The sequence below is a fragment of the Nerophis lumbriciformis genome, linkage group LG03 (genome assembly GCF_033978685.3).
Source record: "Nerophis lumbriciformis linkage group LG03, RoL_Nlum_v2.1, whole genome shotgun sequence".
In the NCBI taxonomy this organism is placed as follows: Eukaryota; Metazoa; Chordata; class Actinopteri; order Syngnathiformes; family Syngnathidae; genus Nerophis; species Nerophis lumbriciformis.
In genome coordinates, this window is record NC_084550.2 from 52,157,501 (window position 1) to 52,180,784 (window position 23,284).

At 36.3% G+C, this 23,284-nt stretch overlaps 2 protein-coding genes across 3 annotated transcripts in view; one reads left to right on the forward strand and one right to left on the reverse strand.

The window, feature by feature from the left end:
• LOC133586775 (uncharacterized) overlaps positions 1–19,431 on the reverse strand; it is a 49,391-nt gene extending 29,960 nt beyond the window's left edge. Inside the window, exon 1 of one of the 2 annotated variants that reach the window (XM_061939211.2) lies at positions 19,215–19,431. The gene's annotated coding sequence lies outside the window, so the exon portion shown is untranslated. Of the gene's footprint in view, positions 1–13,696; positions 13,721–19,214 lie in introns of those variants that run through there. The other variant, XM_061939221.2, reaches the window with a different exon arrangement.
• The window catches only part of znf362a (zinc finger protein 362a), a 33,821-nt gene continuing 12,139 nt past the window's right edge, over positions 1,603–23,284 (forward strand). Inside the window, exons 1-2 of the mRNA XM_072912847.1 lie at positions 1,603–1,909; positions 19,440–19,506. Coding sequence (XP_072768948.1) covers positions 19,441–19,506 — 66 coding nt within the window. The 5' untranslated portion in view covers positions 1,603–1,909; position 19,440. The remainder of the gene's footprint in view (positions 1,910–19,439; positions 19,507–23,284) is intronic.

Genomic DNA, 23,284 nt, shown 5'->3' on the forward strand with positions numbered 1-23,284 from the left:
ACGAGGAGGAAAGAGAGTGATGCCCTCAGTACAGAGCGATGAGAGAGAGGTGTATGGTCAGAGAGTGTTTGGGCCTGTGTGTGTGTGTGTGTGTGTGTGTGTGTGTGTGTGTGTGTGTGTGTGTGTGTGTGTGTGTGTGTGTGTGTGTGTGTGTGTGTGTGTGTGTGTGTGTGTGTGTGTGTGTGTGTGTGTTTTGTCTCGTCTTGTCTTGTCTCATTGGTACTATTGTATTGTTAGTGTACAGGAGCTTTTCTTGTTTTTGTTTGTATAGTATTGTTCTTGTATTATATTGTTTGTTAAATGTGGAATGAGTGAGAGGGGTTGGGATATTATAAGCATCTGCTTCATCCAACCCCTTTTCAAGCCTTGCATAAATGTCCCTGCCAAAATGTTTAAAAAAAAAAAAGTGTGTTGTTCTACTGTGCAGGTTTGAAATAAATAATTCAATCAATCAAAGATGCGATGCAAGTGTAAGCCACTGTGACACTATTGTTCTTTTTTTTTTAAATAAATGTCTAATGATAATGTCAATGAGGGATTTTTAATCACTGCTATGTTGAAATTGTAACTAATATTGATACTGTTGTTGATATTAATTTTTGTTTCACTACTTTTGGATTGTTCTGTGTCGTGTTTGTGTCTCCTCTCAATTGCTCTGTTTATTGCTGTTGCTGGGTCGGTTTTGGAATTGGATTGCATTGTTATGGTATTGCTGTGTCTTTTGTTGGATTGATTAATAAAAAATAAAAAAAATTATAAAAAATAAAATAAAAAATCGATTTTTGAAAAATGAGAATCGATACTGAATCATACAACGTGAGAATCGCGATTTGAATTCGAATCAATTTTTTCCCACACCCTTAGTAAGTAATGAGAAAAGATGAAATGTTGTAATTAATAAATGAATGATATATTGAGTAACCAATAGCTCAGTGGTTCTCAACCTTTTTTCAGTGATGTACCCCCTGTGAACATTTTTTTAATTCAAGTACCCCCTAATCAGAGCAAAGCATTTTTGGTTGAAAAAAAAAAGAGATAAAGAAGTAAAATACAGCACTATGTCATCAGATTCTGATTTATTAAATTGTATAACAGTGCAAAATATTGCTCATTTGTTGTGGTCTTTCTTGAATTATTTGGAAAAAAAGATATAAAAATAACTAAAAACTTGTTGAAAAATAAACAAGTGATTCAATTATAAATAAAGATTTCTACACATCAACTTAAAGTGCCCTCTTTGGGGATTGTAATAGAGATCTATCTGGATTCATGAACTTAATTCTAAACATTTCTTCACAAAAAAAAGAAATCGTTAACAAAAAATCTAGCTGTCAACACTGAATATTGCATTGTTGCATTTCTTTTCACAGTTCTTTTTGACAGACATTTAAAAAAAATCTCACGTACCCCTTGGCATACCTTCAAGTACCCCCCAGGAGTACGCGTACCCCCATTTGAGAACCACTGCAATAGCTGACACAATATTTAAAAAAAATAAAAAAAATATCAATGTTTTTTTTTTTTTCAGTTTGCGGCCCTTGTTGGTAAAAGTTTGGACACCCCTGGTGTAAAGTATCGATACTTTGATTCGAGGGTCGATATCAGAGCAAAGGGCCTGGTATCGGCGGTGTCGACATTTCCGTATCGACCCGCACACGCACGCACACGCGCAGACGTTGAATAATGGAGGAAAAGGCGAAACGCGTGCGAAAAAGGAGGTGTAAAATGGGTTAAAAAGAAGGAGTGTTGCGTGCCGAGGGGTTCTCCTCCTGCAGGACCCAGAAGTGAACAGCAGGCGACCCGGAAGACTTGGAAGTCCTCCCCGGTTGGGAATCGAGCAGCAAAAAAAAGAAGACCCCCCCCCGCACACCCCCCCTAAAAAAAACATCTTTCTGTCGCACACGATCAGGTATGCTGCATCGTATTCTGCTTTGCGATTATCGCCGACGTGTCGTGTGTGTGTCGTCGTCATGCTTCCCGAGTCAAAGTTGCAAAATAAGCCCGCCTGCAATGTCGCGTTTTGTCCTAAATGCTGATTGTCGTGAGGACGTGTGCGTGTTGGGGAAGTGTCACGCTTTTTCTTTTTTTCCCTTTTTTTTTTCTAATGTCTGTCCTCAAGCCAGCCGGGATGTTTAAAGAAAACAATGCTTTTTCTGCACGGAGACAGCATTCTGTGGCTTGTGCAGGAATATGGCGCCCACAGCTTAGAAAATAGCCCAAAAACACACACTGGGCTGCCATTTTTCTTTTTTCCTTTTGTCCGCTTTTTGGTGAAAAGAGGCAGAGTGAGACCTCCGTGGGGAGGATCGTGCACCGCGAGCATCGTCTTGCATTGCTTCACATCTTAGACACTCTTATTAATAATCACATAGCTCGGTATGCGACATGGACGGTGATGGGGACTTATTCTGCACACATCAAGCAGGTGACACGTGATTTCTTTGATTTGGAAATATTTTTGGAAATTTTTTTTATTTGCAGATTTTAATATTTTAATATTACAAGTAGGAGTGTTTTTCCTAAACCAATATTGAGCTCTTTATTTTGTAATTAATATTCTGTGTGAAAGGTGTTATTATAGCTATTCAGTATTAAATGTATAATTCTTTGTATATTTTTATTATGATAAATACTAGTTTATTAGTATTCTACATATGTATTTTGTTTATTTTCTTAATTCTGGTTAGGATATATATTTTTGTAATTTATTTAGACTTTTGTTTATTTTTATTATGATAAATACTCATTTATTAGTACTCTGCACATGTATTTTCTTATTTTCTCTTAATTCTGATTAGGATACATATTTTTGTAATTTATTTAGCCTTTTAACACAACTTAGGTATATTTTATTATGACTAGTGGTGTCATTGGTACTATAACTCAGATAACATACATACATAGTTTATTATTATTAAATCTTGTTTTTAGTTTTTACATATTTGTCCTTTTATTTTTATTTTTTATATTTTAATATTACAAGTAGGAGTATTTTTCCTAAGTCAATATTGAGCTCTTTATTTTATAATTCATTTTCAGTGTGAAATGTGTTGTTATAGCTAGTAGTTTGTTTTATTCAGTATTAATTTATAATTTTTTGTATATTTTTATTATGATAAATAGTACTTTATTAGTATTTTACATATGTATTGTGTTCATTTTCTTAATTCTGATTAGGATATATATTTTTGTAATTTAGACTTTTGTATATTTTTATTATGATAAATAGTCATTTATTAGTACTCTGCATATGTATTTTGTTATTTTTTCTTAATTCTGATTAGGATAGATATTTTTGTAATTTATTTAGCTTTTTAACACAACTTAGGTATATTTTATTATGACTAGTGGTGTCATTTGTACAATGACTCTGATAACATATATACATATTTTATTGTTTTTCACATATTCTAGTAAATTTTGTATTTTTTTAGTTTTTACATATTTTTATTTATGTATTTTTTATTTGTAATATTTTAATATTACAAGGAGGAGTCAGATAACATATATACATATTTTATTGTTTTTTACATATTCTAGTAATTTTTTTTTTTTTTAGTTTTTACATATTTGTATTTTTATTTATGTATTTTTAATATTTTAATATTACAAGCAGGAGCTTTTTTCCTAAGTCAATATTGAGCTCTTTATTTTATAATACATTTTCAGTGTGATATTTGTTAATATAGCTAGTAGTTTGTTATATTTTTTTATTATGAGGAATAGTAGTTTATTAGTACCCCAGATATGTATTTTGTTCATTTTTCTTAATTCTGATTAGGATAGATATTTTTGTAATTTATTTAGCTTTTTAACATACAATAACTTAAGTATATTTTATTATGACTTGTAGTGTCATTTGTACTATGATTCAAACATTATATATACATATTATTTAACACATTCTGGTTACATTTTTGTTTTGTTTTTACATATTTGTATTTTTTCAGTTTGTATTTTTTTATTAATTAAAAAAAAAAGTTTTTAGGCCATGTCCATGCAACAAGAAGGAGCTTTTCTAACCTGTAACCTGTTTTGGAAAAAAAGTTTCATTATAATTATTATACCAAATAATACATTGCAAGAATCTGTTTGAATCGAGAACCGTGTTTAATCGAGAATCGATTCTGAAACGTAGGTGCCCAAAGATTCACACCCCTAGTATTTTATTTACAGTATTTTGTTGTATTTAATTTAATTTTAATTTATATCCATCTATTACATTTTTTTGTTCCGAATTTTTTGTTTTACTTCTAATTTATTGTGTTTTTGCTATTTTATTATTATGAGTAATAATAGTAGTTCTGATTCAGATACAGCTAGATCCAATGTTTTTTTTTAAATAAAATTGTGTTTTTTATTTTTAGTATTTTCTCTGTAAGGAATAGTATTATATTTGTTTTTTGTTTTCTGGTTAAAAGATACTTAAAATTGTTGTTTTACATATATTCTTTTGTATATTTTATTCATATTTTGCCTTGTGTTATATTTTGTATGTTATATCTAATGAGATATTTGGTTTTACATTTTCCTAAATTTATGATTTATTTTTAAGTGTAATTTAAATATGACTAGTAGTAGTAGATTAAATATTCTGATGTACTGTAGTTACATGTATTTTTTGAAAATTATATACTCAGTTTTTACATATTTTTATTCATTCATTCATGTCATATTTTGACGTTGGGTTATTATAAGTTTTTGTAGTAGCAGTAGTGTATATTTATAAAGTAAAATCTAAATAATTGTAAAATTATGACTTTTAATGATAAATAGTACAAAACCCAAAACCAGTGAAGTTGGCACATTGTGTAATTCAAAAAATAAAAACAGAATACAATGATTTGCAAATCATTTTCAACTTATATTCAATTGAATAGACTGCAAAGACAAGATATTTAATGTTCGAACTGAGAAACTGAATTTTTTGCAAATAATCATTAACTTAGAATTTAATGGCACCAACACATAAATAGCAAAAAAGTTGCCACATGTGTTACATGGCCTTTCTTTTTAACAACACTCAGTAAATGTTTGGGAACTGAGGAGAACCATTTTTGAAGCTTTTCAGGTGGAACTCTTTCCCATTCTTGTTTGATGTACAGCTTAAGTTGTTCAACAGTCCGGGGTCTCTGTTGTCAGATTTTAGGCTTCATAATGCGCCACACATTTTCAATGGGAGACAGGTCTGGACTACAGGCAGGCCAGTCTAGTACCCGCACTCTTTTACTATGAAGCCACGCTGCTGTAACACATGGCTTTGCATTGTCTTGCTGAAATAAGCAGGGGCGTCCATGATAACGTTGCTTGGATGGCAACATATGTTGCTCCAAAACCTGTATGTACCTTTCAGCATTAATGGCGCCTTCACAGATGTGTAAGTTACCCATGTCTTGAGCACTAATACACCCCCATACCATCACAGATGCTGGCTTTTCAACTTTGCGCCTATAACAATCTGGATGGTTATTTTCCTCTTTGGTCCGGAGGACACGACGTCCACAGTTTCCAAAAACAATTTGAAATGTGGAATCGTCAGACCACAGAACACTTTTCCACTTTGCATGAGTCCATCTTAGATGAGCGTGGGCCCAGCAAAGCCGGCAGCATTTCTAGGTGTTGTTGATAAATGGCTTTCGCTTTGCATAGTAGAGTTTTAACTTGCACTTACATATGTAGCGACCACCTGTCGTTACTGACAGCGGTTTTCTGAAGTGTTCCTGAGCCCATGTGGTGATATCCTTTACACACTGATTTCGCTTTTTGATGCAGTATCGCCTGAGGGAGCGAAGGTCCGTAATATCATCGCTTACGTGAAGTGATTTCTCCAGATTCTCTGAACATTTTGATGATATTACGGACCGTAGATGGTGAAATCCCTAAATTCCTTGCAATAGCTCGTTGAGAAATGTTGTTCTTAAACTGTTCAACAATTTGCTCACGCATTTGTTCACAAAGTGGTGACCCTCACCCCATCCTTGTTTGTGAATGACTGAGCATTTCATGGAATCTACTTTTATACCCAATCATGGCACCCACCTGTTCCCAATTAGCCTGTTCACCTGTGGGATGTTCCAAATAAGTGTTTGATGAGCATTCCTTAACTTTCTCAGTCTTTTTTGCCACTTGTGCCAGCTTTTTTGAAACATGCTGCAGGCATCAAATTTTAAATGAGCTAATATTTGCAAAAAATAACATTTTCCATTTCGAACGTTAAGTATCTTGTCTTTGCAGTCTATTCAATTGAATATAAGTTGAAAAGGATTTGAAAGTCATTGTATTCTGCTTTTATTTACCATTTACACAACGTGCCAACTTCACTGGTTTTGGGGTTTGTAATATTTAAATCACTATGATGACTAAATGACATATGCAGACAAAGTTAAGGATGCATAATACAAACCCCGTTTCCATATGAGTTGGGAAATTGTGTTAGATGTAAATATAAACGGAATACAATGATTTGCAAATCCGTTTCAACCCATATTCAATTGAATGTACTACAAAGACAACATATTTGATGTTCAAACTGATAAACATTTTCTTTTTTTTGCAAATAATCATTAACTTTAGAATTTGATGCCAGCGACACGTGACAAATAAGTTGGGAAAGGTGGCAATAAATACTGATAAAGTTGAGGAATGCTCATCAAACACTTATTTGGAACATCCCACAGGTGAACAGGCAAATTGGGAACAGGTGGGTGCCATGATTGGGTATAAAAGTAGATTCCATGAAATGCTCAGTCATTCACAAACAAGGATGGGGCGAGGGTCACCACTTTGTCAACAAATGCGTGAGCAAATTGTTGAACAGTTTAAGAAAAACCTTTCTCAACCAGCTATTGCAAGGAATTTAGGGATTTCACCATCTACGGTCCGTAATATCATCAAAGGGTTCAGAGAATCTGGAGAAATCACTGCACGTAAGCAGCTAAGCAATCAACAAGCGACATCAGTGTGTAAAGGATATCACCACATGGGCTCAGGAACACTTCAGAAACCCACTGTCAGTAACTACAGTTGGTCGCTACATCTGTAAGTGCAAGTTAAAACTCTCCTATGCAAGGCGAAAACCGTTTATCAACAACACCCAGAAACGCCGTCGGCTTCACTGGGCCTGAGCTCATCTAAGATGTGGAAAAGTGTTCTGTGGTCTGACGAGTCCACATTTCAAATTGTTTTTGGAAACTATGGACGTCGTGTCCTCTGGACCAAAGAGGAAAAGAACCATACGGATTGTTATAGGCGCAAAGTTGAAAAGCCAGCATCTGTGATGGTATGGGGGTGTATTAGTGCCCAAGGCATGGGTAACTTACACATCTGTGAAAGCACCATTAATGCTGAAAGGTACATACAGGTTTTGGAGCAACATATGTTGCCATCCAAGCAACGTTACCATGGACGCCCCTGCTTATTTCAGCAAGACAATGCCAAGCCACATGTTACATCAACGTGGCTTCATAGTAAAAGAGTGCGGGTACTAGACTGCCTGCCTGTAGTCCAGACCTGTCTCCCATTGAAAATGTGTGGCGCATTATGAAGCCTAAAATACCACAACGGAGACCCCCGGACTGTTGAACAACTTAAGCTGTACATCAAGCAAGAATGGGAAAGAATTCCACCTGCGAAGCTTAAAAAATGTGTCTCCTCAGTTCCCAAACGTTTACTGAGTGTTGTTAAAAGGAAAGGCCATGTAACACAGTGGTGAACATGTCCTTTCCCAACTACTTTGGCACGTGTTGCAGCCATGAAATTCTAAGTTAATTATTATTTGCAAAAAAAAAATTAAGTTTATGAGTTTGAACATCAAATATCTTGTCTTTGTAATGCATTCAACTGAATATGGGTTGAAAAGGATTTGCAAATCATTGTATTCCGTTTATATTTACATCTAACACAATTTCCCAACTCATATGGAAACGGGGTTTGTAGAATCAAAAAAGTGCATATTTTTTGCAATGGCATGGTATCAAAGTGTTGCTATGATATGTTGTGCATTTCTTAGCATCACAGGGGAATTATTCGTTGACTTCGCCTATTTGACCTCCATCCGTATATTTTCCATACTGCATACTCTCATTAGGGTCGCGGGTAAGCTGGAGCCTATTCCAGCTGACAGCCTAGTCAGGATGCCAGTCAATCGCAGCTATTTTTAACCGTTTTCACCAAAATAGATTGATTGTTGCGGTTGTCATGGTTACAGAAGACATTTGAGTGTTACTTTGCATGAGGAACTACGAAGACAAAATGAATTGAATGACCATTTTTCTGCGCCGTTCCTGCAAGTTGGAAGGAGGCTGCAGGAGGTGAAAACGAGCCCCCACTGGCATCATTAGACAAATATTTGGGGGGTGGTGGGGGCGTTTCTGGACCGATCGTTTTTTGTTGCTCTTGGCTGGCTCATGCAGGCCAGTGTTATGCCTGGGCTAAAGCAAACACATGCAGGAATGGTGAAGTGTGCCAAAGCATGCGAGAGAGCACAACTTATGGAAGGAAAAATATCATTTCTCCCTGCAGAAAGAAACTTGAGATTTGGCAAAAATGACACAACTTAATCCCATTAAACTTTTCACAAGGTTGCTAATTGAGCCCAAGAAGAACACAATCCATTTTGAATAGAGGTGTCCGATAATATCGGCCGTTAAATGCTTTAAAATGTAACATCGGAAATTATCGGTATCTGTTTCAAAATTATCGGTATCTGTTTCAAAAAGTAAAATGTATGACTTTTTAAAATGCCGCTGTTTACACGGACGTAGGGAGAAGTACAGAGCGCCAATAAACCTTAAAGGCACTGCCTTTGTGTGCCGGCCCAGTCACATAATATCTACGGCTTTTCACACACACAAGTGAATGCAAAGCATACTTGGTCAACAGCCATACAGGTCACACTGAGGGTGGCCGTATAAACAACTTTAACACTGTTACAAATATGCGCCACACTGTGAACCCACACCAAACAAGAATGACAAACACATTTCGGGAGAACATCCGCATCGTAACACAACATAAATCAAATCAAATCAAATCAACTTTATTTATAAAGCACATAAACACAACCGAACAAATACCCAAAACCCCTTGCAGCACTTACTATTCCGGGACGCTACAATATACACCCCCGCATGTCCCAAATTCCAAGCTGCTGTTTTGAGGCATGTTATAAAAAAAAACAAAATGCACTTTGTGACTTCAATAATAAATATGGCAGTGCCATGTTGGCATTTTTTTCCATAACTTGAGTTGATTTATTTAAAAAAAAAAAACTTGTTACATTGTTTAATGCATCCAGCGGGGCATCACAACAAAATTTGGCATAATAATGTGTTAATTCCACGACTATATATATCGGTATCGGTTGATTTCGGAATCGGCAATTAAGAGTTGGACGATATCGGATATCGGCAAAAAAGCCAATATCGGACATCTCTAATTTTGAACCATGGGCGTAGCCCGTTAGCTAACATACGTACAAACAAAAAATATGGCGCACCACTTTTCTTTCAAAAATAGATTTTGAGTTTATTTGATCATTCGGGTCAGAATAAACGCCGTTTCTGATTCCAGAACATAAATTGTAAAGTTTAAACGGTTTACTTCATCCTTGAACCAGGAAGTAGCCTGCTAGCTCACATACGGACAACAACAAAAATGGCGCTCCACAAATGTTTTAATTTTAAAACATTTTCCCCAGAAATTGATTCTCTGTTTTTGTCACAGTGGAAATGTTCGCCTTGACCCAAAGTAAAGTCCAGTTTGTCTTTCCCAACAAGCTTGGTTCGTTGTCTTTCTCCGTGAAACAGGAAGTAGCCTCTTAGAAACTTAACTCCGTAGTTTTGTTACATTAATATATTTTGTGTTTTCATCATATGAGTCACAATAGAAGCATTTCTTCCTTTCCAGAATGCACCTGGTAGAGTCCTGTCGCTCTAATTTAAACATTTTATTGCCTGAATCAGGAGGTAGCCCGCTAGCTAACGTATGAATAAACGGAAACAACATTAAGGCCGTTTTAAAAGAGGATTTTTTAAATTCTGGTTTTATCATTAAAATCATAATGATAGTTCCCCCTCCAAATCCCAGAATGCACATGGGCCTGAGTCCTTTCTTTTTAATCAACATTTTACCTCGTTCTGCATGAACCGTGAAGTAGCCCGTTAGCTAACATACACACAAACAAAAAAAAAGATTTTCTTTAAATCGTTTATTTATTTATCATTCGGGTCACAGTTGATCATTTCCCATGTTCCAGCACACAAAATGTAAAGTCCTGTTTGTCATTTAGTCAAAATAACATATTTAGTCAAAATAACATTTAGTCAAAATAACAATATTTAGTCAAAATAACAATATTTAGTCAAAATAACAATATTTAGTCAAAATAACATATTTAGTCAAAATAATATCTAGTCAAAATAACAATATCTAGTCAAAATAACAATATCTAGTCAAAATAACAATATTTAGTCAAAATAACACATTTGGTCAAAATAACATATTTAGTCAATATAATATTTGGTCAACATAACATTTAGTTAAAATAACATATTTACCGGTAGTCAAAATAACATATTTAGTCAAAATAACATATTTAGTCAAAATAACATATTTAGTCAAAATAACAATATTTAGTCACAATAACTTACTTAGTCAAAATAACATATTTAGTCAAAAAAACAATATCTAGTCAAAATAACAATATCTAGTCAAAATAACAATATTTAGTCAAAATAACATATTTACGGTAGTCAAAATAACATTTAGTCAATATAACATTTAGTCAAAATAACATATTTAGTCAAAATAACAATATTTAGTCACAATAACTTACTTAGTCAAAATAACATCCTTCCATTCATCCATCCATTTTCTACTGCTTATTCCCTTTGGGGTCGCGGGGGGCGCTGGGGCCTATCTCAGCTACAATCGGGCGGAAGGCGGGGTACACCCTGGACAAGTCGCCACCTCATCGCAGGGCCAACACAGATAGACAGACAACATTCACACTCACATCCACACACTAGGGCCAATTTAGTCAAAATAACATACTTAGTCAAAATAACAGTATTTAGTCAAAATAACAGTATTTAGTCAAAATAACAATATTTAGTCAAAATAAAATATTTACCGTAGTCAAAATAACATTTAGTCAAAATAACATTTAGTCAAATTAACATTTAGTCTAAATAACATACTTAGTCAAAATAACAATATTTAGTCAAAATAACATATTTAGTCAAAATAACATATTTACGGTAGTCAACATAACATTTAGTCAATATAACATTTAGTCAAAATAACATATTTAGTCAATATAATATTTAGTCAATATAACATTTAGTCAAAATAACATATTTACCGGTAGTCAAATTAACATATTCAGTCAAAATAACATACTTAGTCAAAATAACATATTTAGTCAAAATAACAATATTTAGTCACAATAACATACTTAGTCAAAATAACATCCATCCATCCATCCATTTTCTACCGCTTATTCCCTTTGGGGTCGCGGGGGGCGCTGGAGCCTATCTCAGCTACAATCGGGCGGAAGGCGGGGTACACCCTGGACAAGTCGCCACCTCATCGCAGGGCCAACACAGATAGACAACATTCACACTCACATCCACACACTAGGGCCAATTTAGTCTAAATAACAATATTTAGTCAAAATAACAATATTTAGTCAAAATAGCATATTTAGTCAAAATAATATTTAGTCAAAATAACAATATCTAGTCAAAATAACATATTTAGTCAAAATAACAATATTTAGTCAAAATAACAATATTTAGTCAAAATAACATATTTAGTCAAAATAACATATTTACGGTAGTCAAAATAACATTTAGTCAATATAACATTTAGTCAAAATAACATATTTAGTCAATATAATATTTAGTCAACATAACATTTAGTTAAAATAACATATTTACCGGTAGTCAAAATAACATATTTAGTCAAAATAACAACATTTAGTCACAATAACTTACTTAGTCAAAATGACATCCATCCATTCATCCATCCATTTTCGACTGCTTATTCCCTTTGGGGTCGCGGGGGGTGCTGGAGCCTATCTCAGCTACAATCGGGCGGAAGGCGGAGTACACCCTGGACAAGTCGCCACCTCATCGCAGGGCCAACACAGATAGACAGACAACATTCACACTCACATCCACACACTAGGGCCAATTTACCGTAGTCAAAATAACATACTTAGTCAAAATAACAGTATTTAGTCAAAATAACAATATTTAGTCAAAATAACAATATTTAGTCAAAATAACATACTTAGTCAAAATAACATATTTAGGCAAAATAACATATTTAGTCAAAATAACAATATTTCGTCAAAATAACAATATTTAGTCAAAATAACATATTTAGTCAAAATAACAATATTTAGTCAAAATAACAATATTTAGTCAAAATAACATATTTAGTCAAAATAACAATATTTAGTCAAAATAACAATACTTAGTCCTTAATGAACCAAGAAGTAGCCTGCTAGCTAAAGAACAGACAAGAAGAAAAATGGCGCTCCACAATTTTTTTGACTTCTTTTAACAAACATTTTTTTTCTGTTTTTGTCGTATGAGTCACACTGAAAATGTTCCCCTTGTCCCATAGCGCACAAAGTAAAGTCCTGTTCGTCTTTTCCCAACAAGTTTGGTTCGTTGTCTTTCTCCATGAACCAGGAAGTAGCTTTTCAGCTAACACATGAAGAAACAAAACTCCGTAGTTCTGTTACGTTAATATATTTTGTGTTATCGTCTTATAAGTCCCGATAAAAGCGTTTCCTACTTTCCAGTATGCACCTGGTAGAGTCCTGTCTCTCTAATTCCAACATTATATCGCATGAATCAGGAAGTAGCCTGCTAGCTAACATATGAATGTACAAAAACATTAGGGCAGTTTTAAAATAGGATTTTTTATTATGGTTTTGTCGTTAAAATCATAATGATAGTTCCCCCACCCTCCATCCAAGGATGCACATGGGCATGAGTGCTGTCTCTTTAATTAACATTGTACCTACTACCACCTACTCAGTGGCCTTGTGGTTAGAGTGTCGGTAGGTCGTGAGCTCAAACCCCGGCCGAGTCATACCAAAGACTATAAAAATGGGACCCATTACCTCCCTGCTTGGTACTCAGCATCAAGGGTTAGAATTGGGGGTTAAATCACCAAATTGATTCTCGGGCGTGGCCACTGCTGCTGCTCACTGCTCCCCTCACCTCCCAGGGGGTGAACAAGAGGATGGGTCAAATGCAGAGGACACATTTCACCACACCTAGTGTGTGTGTGACAATCATTGGTACTTTAACTTTAACTTAACTTTACCTCATTCTGCATGAACCATGAAGTATGATAGGTGTGTTATAGAATAGATAGAATAGAATAGAAAGTACTTTATTGATCCCTGGGGGAAATTCAGCACCACAGTTCGCTCACAATAGACAATAATAATAATAAATAATATAATATAAATAATATATGAATAATATAAATATATTCTACCTTTAAGTGCAGTCAAGGAACATATGCATTATACAGTCTGATGGCTGTCGGTATGAAGGACCTCCTGTGTCGTTCCGTGAAATTATACATTTAATAATAATAATAATTATACAACGTCCTCCACGCGATATGACTTATTGTGTAGTGTTAGACTTGCAGAAGTGTTATTACTTACGTTTGTGGTTGAGGTGTCTGTTGGCGAGAGCAGATCCACGTGATGGCCTAGACGCCTCTGTTGGCTCTGATAAGGCTTACAACGGGCTGCCTAAACATGTGTGCTGATCATGTGACCGCATATCTCCCAGGATGCATCAGTTTAAGCGCCACATCCTGGGCATCAAGCATCACCTTTTCTGACGCAAGAGCACTAAAGAGTGCACTTTTTGGGTGTGTTTATTTAAAGCAAAGGTTTCTGTAATTCTGCTTCATAAGTTTTGATTGACACCGTGAGTGAAGTATTCGTCTAAAACAGGGGTGTCATTAACAATATATTTTTTTTACATAAGCTGCAAAAAAAAATATTTAAATTTTACTTAAAAACTGGCAGCTCAGTCGCAAGAATTTCACAGTAAAAGCAGTGTTTTTTTTTACAGCATATTAAAAAAATTGACTTAATGGAATGGAGAAACAATACGGCGGACTGGGGGACGGCGTGTAGCGGTTGGGAGAGTGGCTGCGCCAGCAACCTGAGGGTTTCTGGTTCAATCCCCACCTTCTACCATCCTAGTCACGTCCGTTTTGTCCTTGAGCAAAACACTTCACCCTTGCTCCTGATGGGTCCTGGTTAGCACCTTGCGTGGCAGCTCCCGCCATCAGTGTGTGAATGTGTGTGTGAATGGGTGAATGTGGAAATAGTGTCAAAGCGCTTTGAGTTCCTTAAAAAGGTAGAAAAGCGCTATACAAGTATAACCCAATACCACTGTTTTTAGCGGTAAAATTCAAGCATCACAGCTGCCAGTTTTTTTTTTTTGCCGTAAAATCTTGTTTTAATGTTTTAATTAGAGATGTCCGATAATGGCTTTTTTGCCGATATTCCGATATTGTCCAACTCTTAATTACCGATTCAGATATTAACCGATACCGATATATACAGTCGTGGGATTAACACATTATTATGCCTAATTTTGTTGTTATGCCCCGTTGGATGCATTAAACAATGTAACAAGGTTTTCCAAAATAAATCAACTCAAGTTATGGAAAAAAAGGCCAACATGGCACTGCCATATTTATTATTGAAGTCACAAAGTGCATTTTTTTTTTTTTAACATGCCTCAAAACAGCCGATTGGAATTTGGGACATGCTCTCCCTGAGAGAGCATGAGGAGGTTGGGTTGGGGGGGGTGTATATTGTAGCGTCCCGGAAGAGTTAGTGCTGCAAGGGGTTCTGGGTATTTGTTCTGTTGTGTTTTATGTTGTGTTACGGTGCGGATGTTCTCCCGAAATGTGTTTGTCATTCTTGTTTGGTGTGGGTTCACAGTGTGGTGCATACTTGTAACAGTGTTAAAGTTGTTTATACGGCCACCCTCAGTGTGACCTGTATGGCTGTTGACCAAGTATGAGTGGTTTTCACTTGTGTGTGTGAAAATAAATGATAAATGATAAATGGGTTGTACTTGTATAGCGCTTTTCTACCTTCAAGGTACTCAAAGCGCTTTGACACTACTTCCACATTTACCCATTCACACACACATTCACACACTGATGGAGGGAGCTGCCATGCAAGGCGCTACCAGCACCCATCAGGAGCAAGGGTGAAGTGTCTTGCTCAGGACACAACGGACATGACGAGGTTGGTACTAGGTGGGGATTGAACCAGGGACCCTCGGGTCGCGCACGGCCACTCTTCCACTGCGCCACGCCGTAGATATTATGTGACTGGGCCGGCACGCAAAGGCAGTGCCTTTTAAGGTTTATTGGCGCTCTGTACTTCTCCCTACGTCCGTGTACACAGCGGCGTTTTAAAAAGTCATACATTTTACTTTTTGAAACCGATACCGATAATTTTGAAAGCGATACCGATAATTTCCGATAATACATTTTAAAGCATTTATCGGCCGATATTTTCGGACATCCTTAGTTTTAATGTCTTACTGTATATGGAAAAAACAGTACCAAAGTTGATTTTACAGTAAAAAAAAAAACTCAGTCGGCGGAATTTAACCGTAAAATCTATTGTCAATTTTACAGTCTGGAATTCCATCCATCCATCCATTTCTACCGCTTATTCCCTTTTGGGGTCGCGGGGGGCGCTGGAGCCTATCTCAGCTACAATCGGGCGGAAGGCGGTGTACACCCTGGACAAGTCGCCAGCTCATCGCAGGGCCAACACAGATAGACAGACAACATTCACACTCACATCCACACACTAGGGCCAATTTAGTGTAGCCAATCAACTTATTCCCAGTTGCATGTCTTTGGAAGTGGGAGGAAGCCGGAGTACCCGTAGGGAACCCACGCAGTCACAGGGAGAACATGCAAACTCCACACAGAAAGATCCCGAGCCCGGGATTGAACCCAAGACTACTCAGGACCTTCGTATTGTGAGGCAGATGCACTAACCCCTCTTCCACCGTGCTGCCCCAGTCTGGAATTTGATTGATAATTTGTTTTGAAATCGTAAGTCAAGCAGATATTTAAGTACAGTATTTTTAAAAAAAAAAAACATTTTGGAATACATAATATAATATTTTTGATTTGATAATATTTAATTTTAGAAGATATGCAATTGCATGCGGTACATGATTTTTGATGTCCAAAGGGAAAGAAGAAATATATTTAGTGCGAAAAGATTAAGCATTTTATTTAAAGCATATTATTTCCAGGCTTTTGCGGGCCACATACAATAATGCGGCGAGCCAGATTTGGCCCCCGGGCCTTGAGTTTGACACCTGTGGTCTAAAAGTATGTTTATTAGGGATGTTCCCATCAGGGTGTTATGCTGCCGATTCTGATGCCGATCATCCATGAGTGAGATCGGCAGATACCAATAAAGACATGTTTTAACTGCACATTTTTCAATTTATATATGATGAGTGCTATTGACAGCTTAACAATAACAACGCAATATTGAAACTAGTTACTTATTCTCTTTTATACAAAACATTTTTTTTGAGCAAAACAAAGTCAATTGTACACAATAACGAAACAAAAGCAAAAATGATTACTCATTCGAACGTGTTTTGCCCTCAAAGTTTCCAAGAAATGATTCCCTCGGTTCGTAAACATTAACAAAAACAACAAAAATATATTTTTTTTAGGAAATAAAACAATTGATTTATTCACTCTACTACTAATATTACCCTTAGTATCGACACCACACATTTATGGATCGATCCTCCCCTTATGTGTGGCAATGCATAATCTAGATTCTAGACTCTTATTAATCTACTTGTTCATTTCCTGTTAATAACTGCATACTTTCTGCTGGAACATGATTACATCTACATTCCTTAAACCTTACTAAGCACTTATTTCTTCTGTTGTTTCTAGCTAAATTAGCTTTGCTATTAGCATGTCTGCTACTGAGTTCCTCTCTCTGTGTAACATGTTTAGCATCATCCTCCAGGTATAATAACACTTGATAATGATACTAAATAATGCAGTTTATTTTCCGTAATGGCGATTGTTATTATTACTTTAGGCCAGTGATTTTCAACCTTTTTTGAGCCAAGGCACATTTTTTGTGTTGACAAAATCCGGAGGCACACCACCAGCAGAAATCATTAAACAACGAAACTCAGTTGACAGAAAAAAAATCGTTGTCGCAATTGTTGGATATGAATTTAAACCATAACCAAGCATGCATCAATATAGCTCTTGTCTCAAAGTAGGTGTACTATCACCCCCTGACTTATTTTGAGTTTAGTGCGTGTAGTGTTTTAGTTCTTGTCTTGCGCTCCAATTTTGGTGGCTTTTTCTCTTTTTTTGGTATTTTCCTGTGGCAGTTTAATGTCTTCCTTTGAGCGATATTTCCCGCATCTACTTTGTTTTAGCAATCAAGGATATTTCAGTTGTTTTTATCCTTCTTTGTGGGGACATTGTTGATTGTCATGTCATGTTCGGATGTACATTGCGGACGCCATCTTTGCTCCACAGTAAGTCTTTGCTGTCGTCCAGCATTCTGTTTTTGTTTACTTTGTAGCCAGTTCAGTTTTAGTCTCGTTCTGCATAACCTTCCCTAAGCTTCAATTCCTTTTCTTAGGGGCACTCACCTTTTGTTTATTTTTGGTTTAAGCAATAGACACCTTTTTACCTGCACGTTGCCTCCCGCTGTTTCCGACATCTACAAAGCAATTAGCTACCGGCTGCCACCTACTGATATGAAAGAGTATTACAGGGTAACTCTGCCAAGCTCTAGACAGCACCAACACTCAACAACACATCATTTGCAGACTATAATTACTGGTTTGCAAAAAACGTTTTTTTACCCCAAATAGGTCACATTAGATAATCTCCCACGGCACACCAGACTGTACCTCACGGCACACAAGTGTGCCGCGGCACAGTGGTTGAAAATCACTGCTTTAGGGGAGCAGATCCACATGGTGTAGGGCAGGGGTCAGCAACCCAAAATGTTGAAAGAGCCATATTGGACCAAAAATACAAAAACAAATCTGTCTGGAGCCTCAAAAATTTAAAAGCCATATTACATACAGATAGTGTGTCATGAGATATAAATTGAATTACGATGACTTAAAGGAAACTAAATGACCTCAAATATACCTACAAATGAGGCATAATCATGCAATATGTACATATAGCTAGCCTAAGTAGCATGTTAGCATCGATTAGCTTGCAGTCATGCAGTGACCAAATATGTCTGATTAGCACTCCACACAAGTCAATAACATCAACAAAACTCACCTTTGTGCATTCATGCACAACGTTAAAAGTTTGGTAGACAGAAAAAGAAGTGGCATAAAACACGTCCTAGAAAGTCGGAGAAAGTTTTATATGTAAACAAACTACGGTGAGTTCAAGGACCGCCAAAATTAGTCGGACAAAACGGCGCTCGCCAAATACTCGAATCAGTGAGGCATGTTTAATATAAACAGTGTGCTTTAAAACAATTAGGGAGGTTTGCGTCATGTTTGCCCTTCTACAGAAACCATATTGAAACAAAAAATATATTTTTTTCCCCTCATCTTTTTCCATTTTTCATACATTTTTGAAAAAGCTCCAGAGAGCCACTAGGGCGGCGCTAAAGAGCCGCATGAGGCTCTAGAGCCGCGGGTTGCCGACCCCTGGTGTAGGGAGACAAATCATTTTAATTAATAGGCATTAATCGGCAATACCGATCACATACGTTTTCGGGAAAATCGTCCGATACCGATGTTAATGTTGTGGTTTGCAGGTGTTTGTAACTGCGCTGCATCATACCGAAAGTCGTTTTTAATAGTTTGACACTCTTGTGAAGCTAAGGCAACCTAAATATTAGTAACAACTCTCAAAATGAAGCAGTGCAGTCAATCACGAGAAAGGAAAAAGTCCCAAAATGGCCCAAAAAAAAACCCCAACAAGAGGTCAGTCATGTTGGTTTGAAGTTAAAACCATTTTCAGGGTTTTTGTATATTGTATATGTATATTGTATATGTAGTAGGGGTGTGACAATACACTCATCTCTTAATACCGGGTTCAAATGAAAGTGAAAGTGAAAAAAGTTACAATAATATACAGTAAATATATTCAAATACCTTTTTGGGGGAACTTTGCGTGGTCTGTCAAGTGATTAGTCAAATAATTTGACTAATTGGTTGATTCGGGCTGCTGGCCGTGGCATCTTCCTGCTGGGGGAAGGAATCCAGTATAATTAACAAATGATTAATAAAAAAACGTCTATCTAATGTAGTCGCATTGTAATCTGATCACACATTTCAATGGTTGCACCAAGTCATCTTTCCCTCTCTGTGTATTTACAGAATGGCTGAACCTCGATTCAACAGTCCCTATTTTTGGCCTCCGCCTCCTGCGATGGCCGTCAGCCAGGTGAGTTGTACTTTTCTGCGCCCGGTAACATGATCTTATAACAATATAGAGAGGAATTATTTTTGAAAAATGTTTACATTCTATGTGTTTTGCCTCAAAATATATATTTCAGAGTAGTGTTGTCCCGATACCAATGTGTTGGTACTTTTCTAAATAAAGGGGACCACAAAAAAATGTCATTATTGGCTTTATTTTAACAAAAAATCTTAGGGTACATTAAACATGTGTTTCTTATTGCAAGTTTGTCCTTAAATAAAATAGAGAACATACTAGACAACTTGTCTTTTAGTAGTAAGTAGGCCAGGGGTCGGCAACCCAAAATGTTGAAAGAGCCATATTGGACCAAAAATACAAAAACAAATCTGTCTGGAGCCGCAAAAATTAAAAAAATTAAAAGCCATATTACATACAGATAGTGTGTCTTGAGATATAAATTGAATTAAGAGGACTTAAAGGAAACTAAATGACCTCAAATATACCTACAAATGAGGCATAATGATGCAATATGTACATATAGCTAGCCTAAATAGCATGTTAGCATCGATTAGCTTGCAGTCATGCAGTGACCAAATATGTCTGACTAGCACTCCACACAAGTCAATAACGTCAACAAAACTCACCTTTCATGCACAACGTTAAAAGTTTGGTGGACAAAATGAGACAGAAAAAGAAGTGGTATAAAACACGTCCTAGAAAGTCGGAGAAAGTTATACATGTAAACAAACTACGGTGAGTTCAAGGACCGCCAAAATTAGTAGGACAAAACGGCGCTCGCCAAATACTCGAATCAGTGAAGCATGTTTAATATAAACAGTGTGCTTTGTAACAATTAGGGAGGCTTGTGTCATGTTTGTCCTCCTACATAAACCAAAAATAAAACCAAAAATAAAACATTTTCCCCTCATCTTTTTCCATTTTTCATACATTTTTTAAAAAGCTCCAGAGAGCCAAGAGGGCGGCGCTAAAGAGCCGCATGCAGCTCTAGAGCCGCGGGTTGCCGACCCCTGAAGTAGGCAAACAAAGGCTCCTAATTAGTCTGCTAACATATGCAGTAACATTATAATAATGTCCTTAATTATTATTAAGGACATTATTATTAATGTCCTTAATAATAATTAAGGACATTATTATTGTCCTTAATAATGTTATTTTGTCAACATTATTAAGGACAAGTGGTAGAAAATTAATTATTAATCGACTTGTTCATTTACTGTTAATATCTGCTTACTTTCTCTTTTAACATGTTCTATCTACACTTCTGTTAAAATTTAATAATCACCTATTCTTCTGTTGTTTGGATACTTTACATTAGTTTTGGATGATACCACAAATTTAGGTATCAAGCCGATACCAAGTCGTTACAGGATCATACATTGGTCATAATTTAAGTCCTTGAGTGTCCAGAGACATATTTCCTGAGTTTATAAACATAATATAAATACAAAAAAAAAAGAAAAAAGATTTTGTGCTGCTAAAAAATGTCGATGTAATCATAGTAGTATCAACAAGATACGCTCCAGTACTTGGTATCATTACAGTGGATGTCAGGTGTAGATCCATCAATGGCGTTTGTTTACATTTTGACGCCGGTGAGCTACGGTGTGTAGTGAAGCATGTTTAGCTATTCCTCGTCCTGCAGTGATAATGATACTTGTAAGAAACTTACTTTATTTGTCGCCATGGAGACGAGGATTAGTGATTTAGAAGTAGCTAAAACACTGCAGACTGCGGATGGACTTTAGCCGCTAGCTAGCTAGCCATGTCTTAAAGCACCTCTTCCTGAGGGCGTTTCAGTGTTATAACTTCACCTTTATTGTTAGTTTTTGAGCCCTTTTCTGTCTACACACTGTGTCTGCTTGTAAGTACTCTGTGATTGTGCGCTGCCGAACATGCTCTTCTGCTCGTAAAACCAGCAATGACACGACGTGATAACGACGCGCCATCATGCCCGTTAAAAAAAAAAGAGGTGGGGGACTGGTACTTTTTTAGAGGCGGTATAGTACCGAATATGATTCATTAGTATTGTGGTACTATTCTAGTACCGTTATACCGTACAACCCTATTTCAGAGTGAAACTTCTAAAGTCCAATGCCCCTGTGGTTTTACTACTCTGTATTTTAGCAAACTGTGTAAACGTCGAGCCTTTAGTATTGACCGGTATTGATATTGAGCCGATAGGATACCAGCACAAACCCTATAATTTTGTAGTGTGATAAGGTAAAATTAGTCAGAGAACAATTGGAGGTACTGTATGAAAATCATTACCCATTTATTATTACACGTCTAGAAAGGATTTACGCTGTCTTTGAATTGAAATGGAGGGGTAATTGTTTTTGGCAATACCGAGTGGCCACATTAATTCTTTGAATACAGTTCATGAAGCAGTAAGTTGAATGATGTGGACACGTTTGTTCCTTTATACTTTCAAATATGCTTCTGCCTTGGAGATTTTGTATGTGTAAATAATATTCAACTATAATTATTTGTAACTTGTTTAGGTTGAAAGTTGTCCTGTTCTATTTAAACTGCCATATTGTTCAATTAAGGACAATTCGTAAGTCTAGCTTTTCCTCTTTGTTTCGGAGCACACGACGTCCACGGTTTCCAAAAACAATTTGGAAATGTGGACTCGTCAGACCACAGAACACTTTTCCACTTTGCATCAGTCCATCTTAGATGAGGTTTTTTATCAAACAAAAGAGCATTTTTCAATGATGCAACTAAATTAAATGCAGTATACTTCATACATCACTTAAAAAAAAAAAAAAGTTTTACATTATACAATAGTTGTCTTATTTTTACACTTAATCAATTGCAACACCTCCACATTATGCCCTCGTCATTAAAGTTACGATTGTTTAATAAGTCTTAAACTTATGTCTGTTATGAATGTTTAAAAAAACTTTTTCAAATACAAACCCCGTTTCCATATGAGTTGGGAAATTGTGTTAGATGTAAATATAAACGGAATACAATGATTTGCAAATCATTTTCAACCCATATTCAGTTGAATATGCTACAAAGACAGCATATTTGATGTTCAAACTGATAAACATTTTTTTTTTGCAAATAATCATTAACTTTAGAATTTGATGCCAGCAACACGTGACAAAGAAGTTGGGAAAGGTGGCAATAAATACTGATAAAGTTGAGGAATGCTCATCAAACACTTATTTGGAACATCCCACAGGTGAACAGGCAAATTGGGAACAGGTGGGTGCCATGATTGGGTATAAAAGTAGATTCCATGAAATGCTCAGTCATTCACAAACAAGGATGGGGCGAGGGTCACCACTTTGTCAACAAATGCGTGAGCAAATTGTTGAACAGTTTAAGAAAAACCTTTCTCAACCAGCTATTGCAAGGAATTTAGGGATTTCACCATCTACGGTCCGTAATATCATCAAAGGGTTCAGAGAATCTGGAGAAATCACTGCACGTAAGCAGCTAAGCCCGTGACCTTCGATCCCTCAGGCTGTACTGCATCAACAAGCGACATCAGTGTGTAAAGGATATCACCACATGGGCTCAGGAACACTTCAGAAACCCACTGTCTGTAACTACTGTTGGTCGCTACATCTGTAAGTGCAAGTTAAAACTCTCTTATGCAAGGCGAAAACCGTTTATCAGAAACGCCATCTTACTTCGCTGGGCCTGAGCTCATCTAAGATGGACTGATACAAAGTGGAAAAGTGTTCTGTGGTCTGACGAGTCCACATTTCAAATTGTTTTTGGAAACTGGGGACGTCGTGTCCTCCAGACCAAAGAGGAAAAGAAC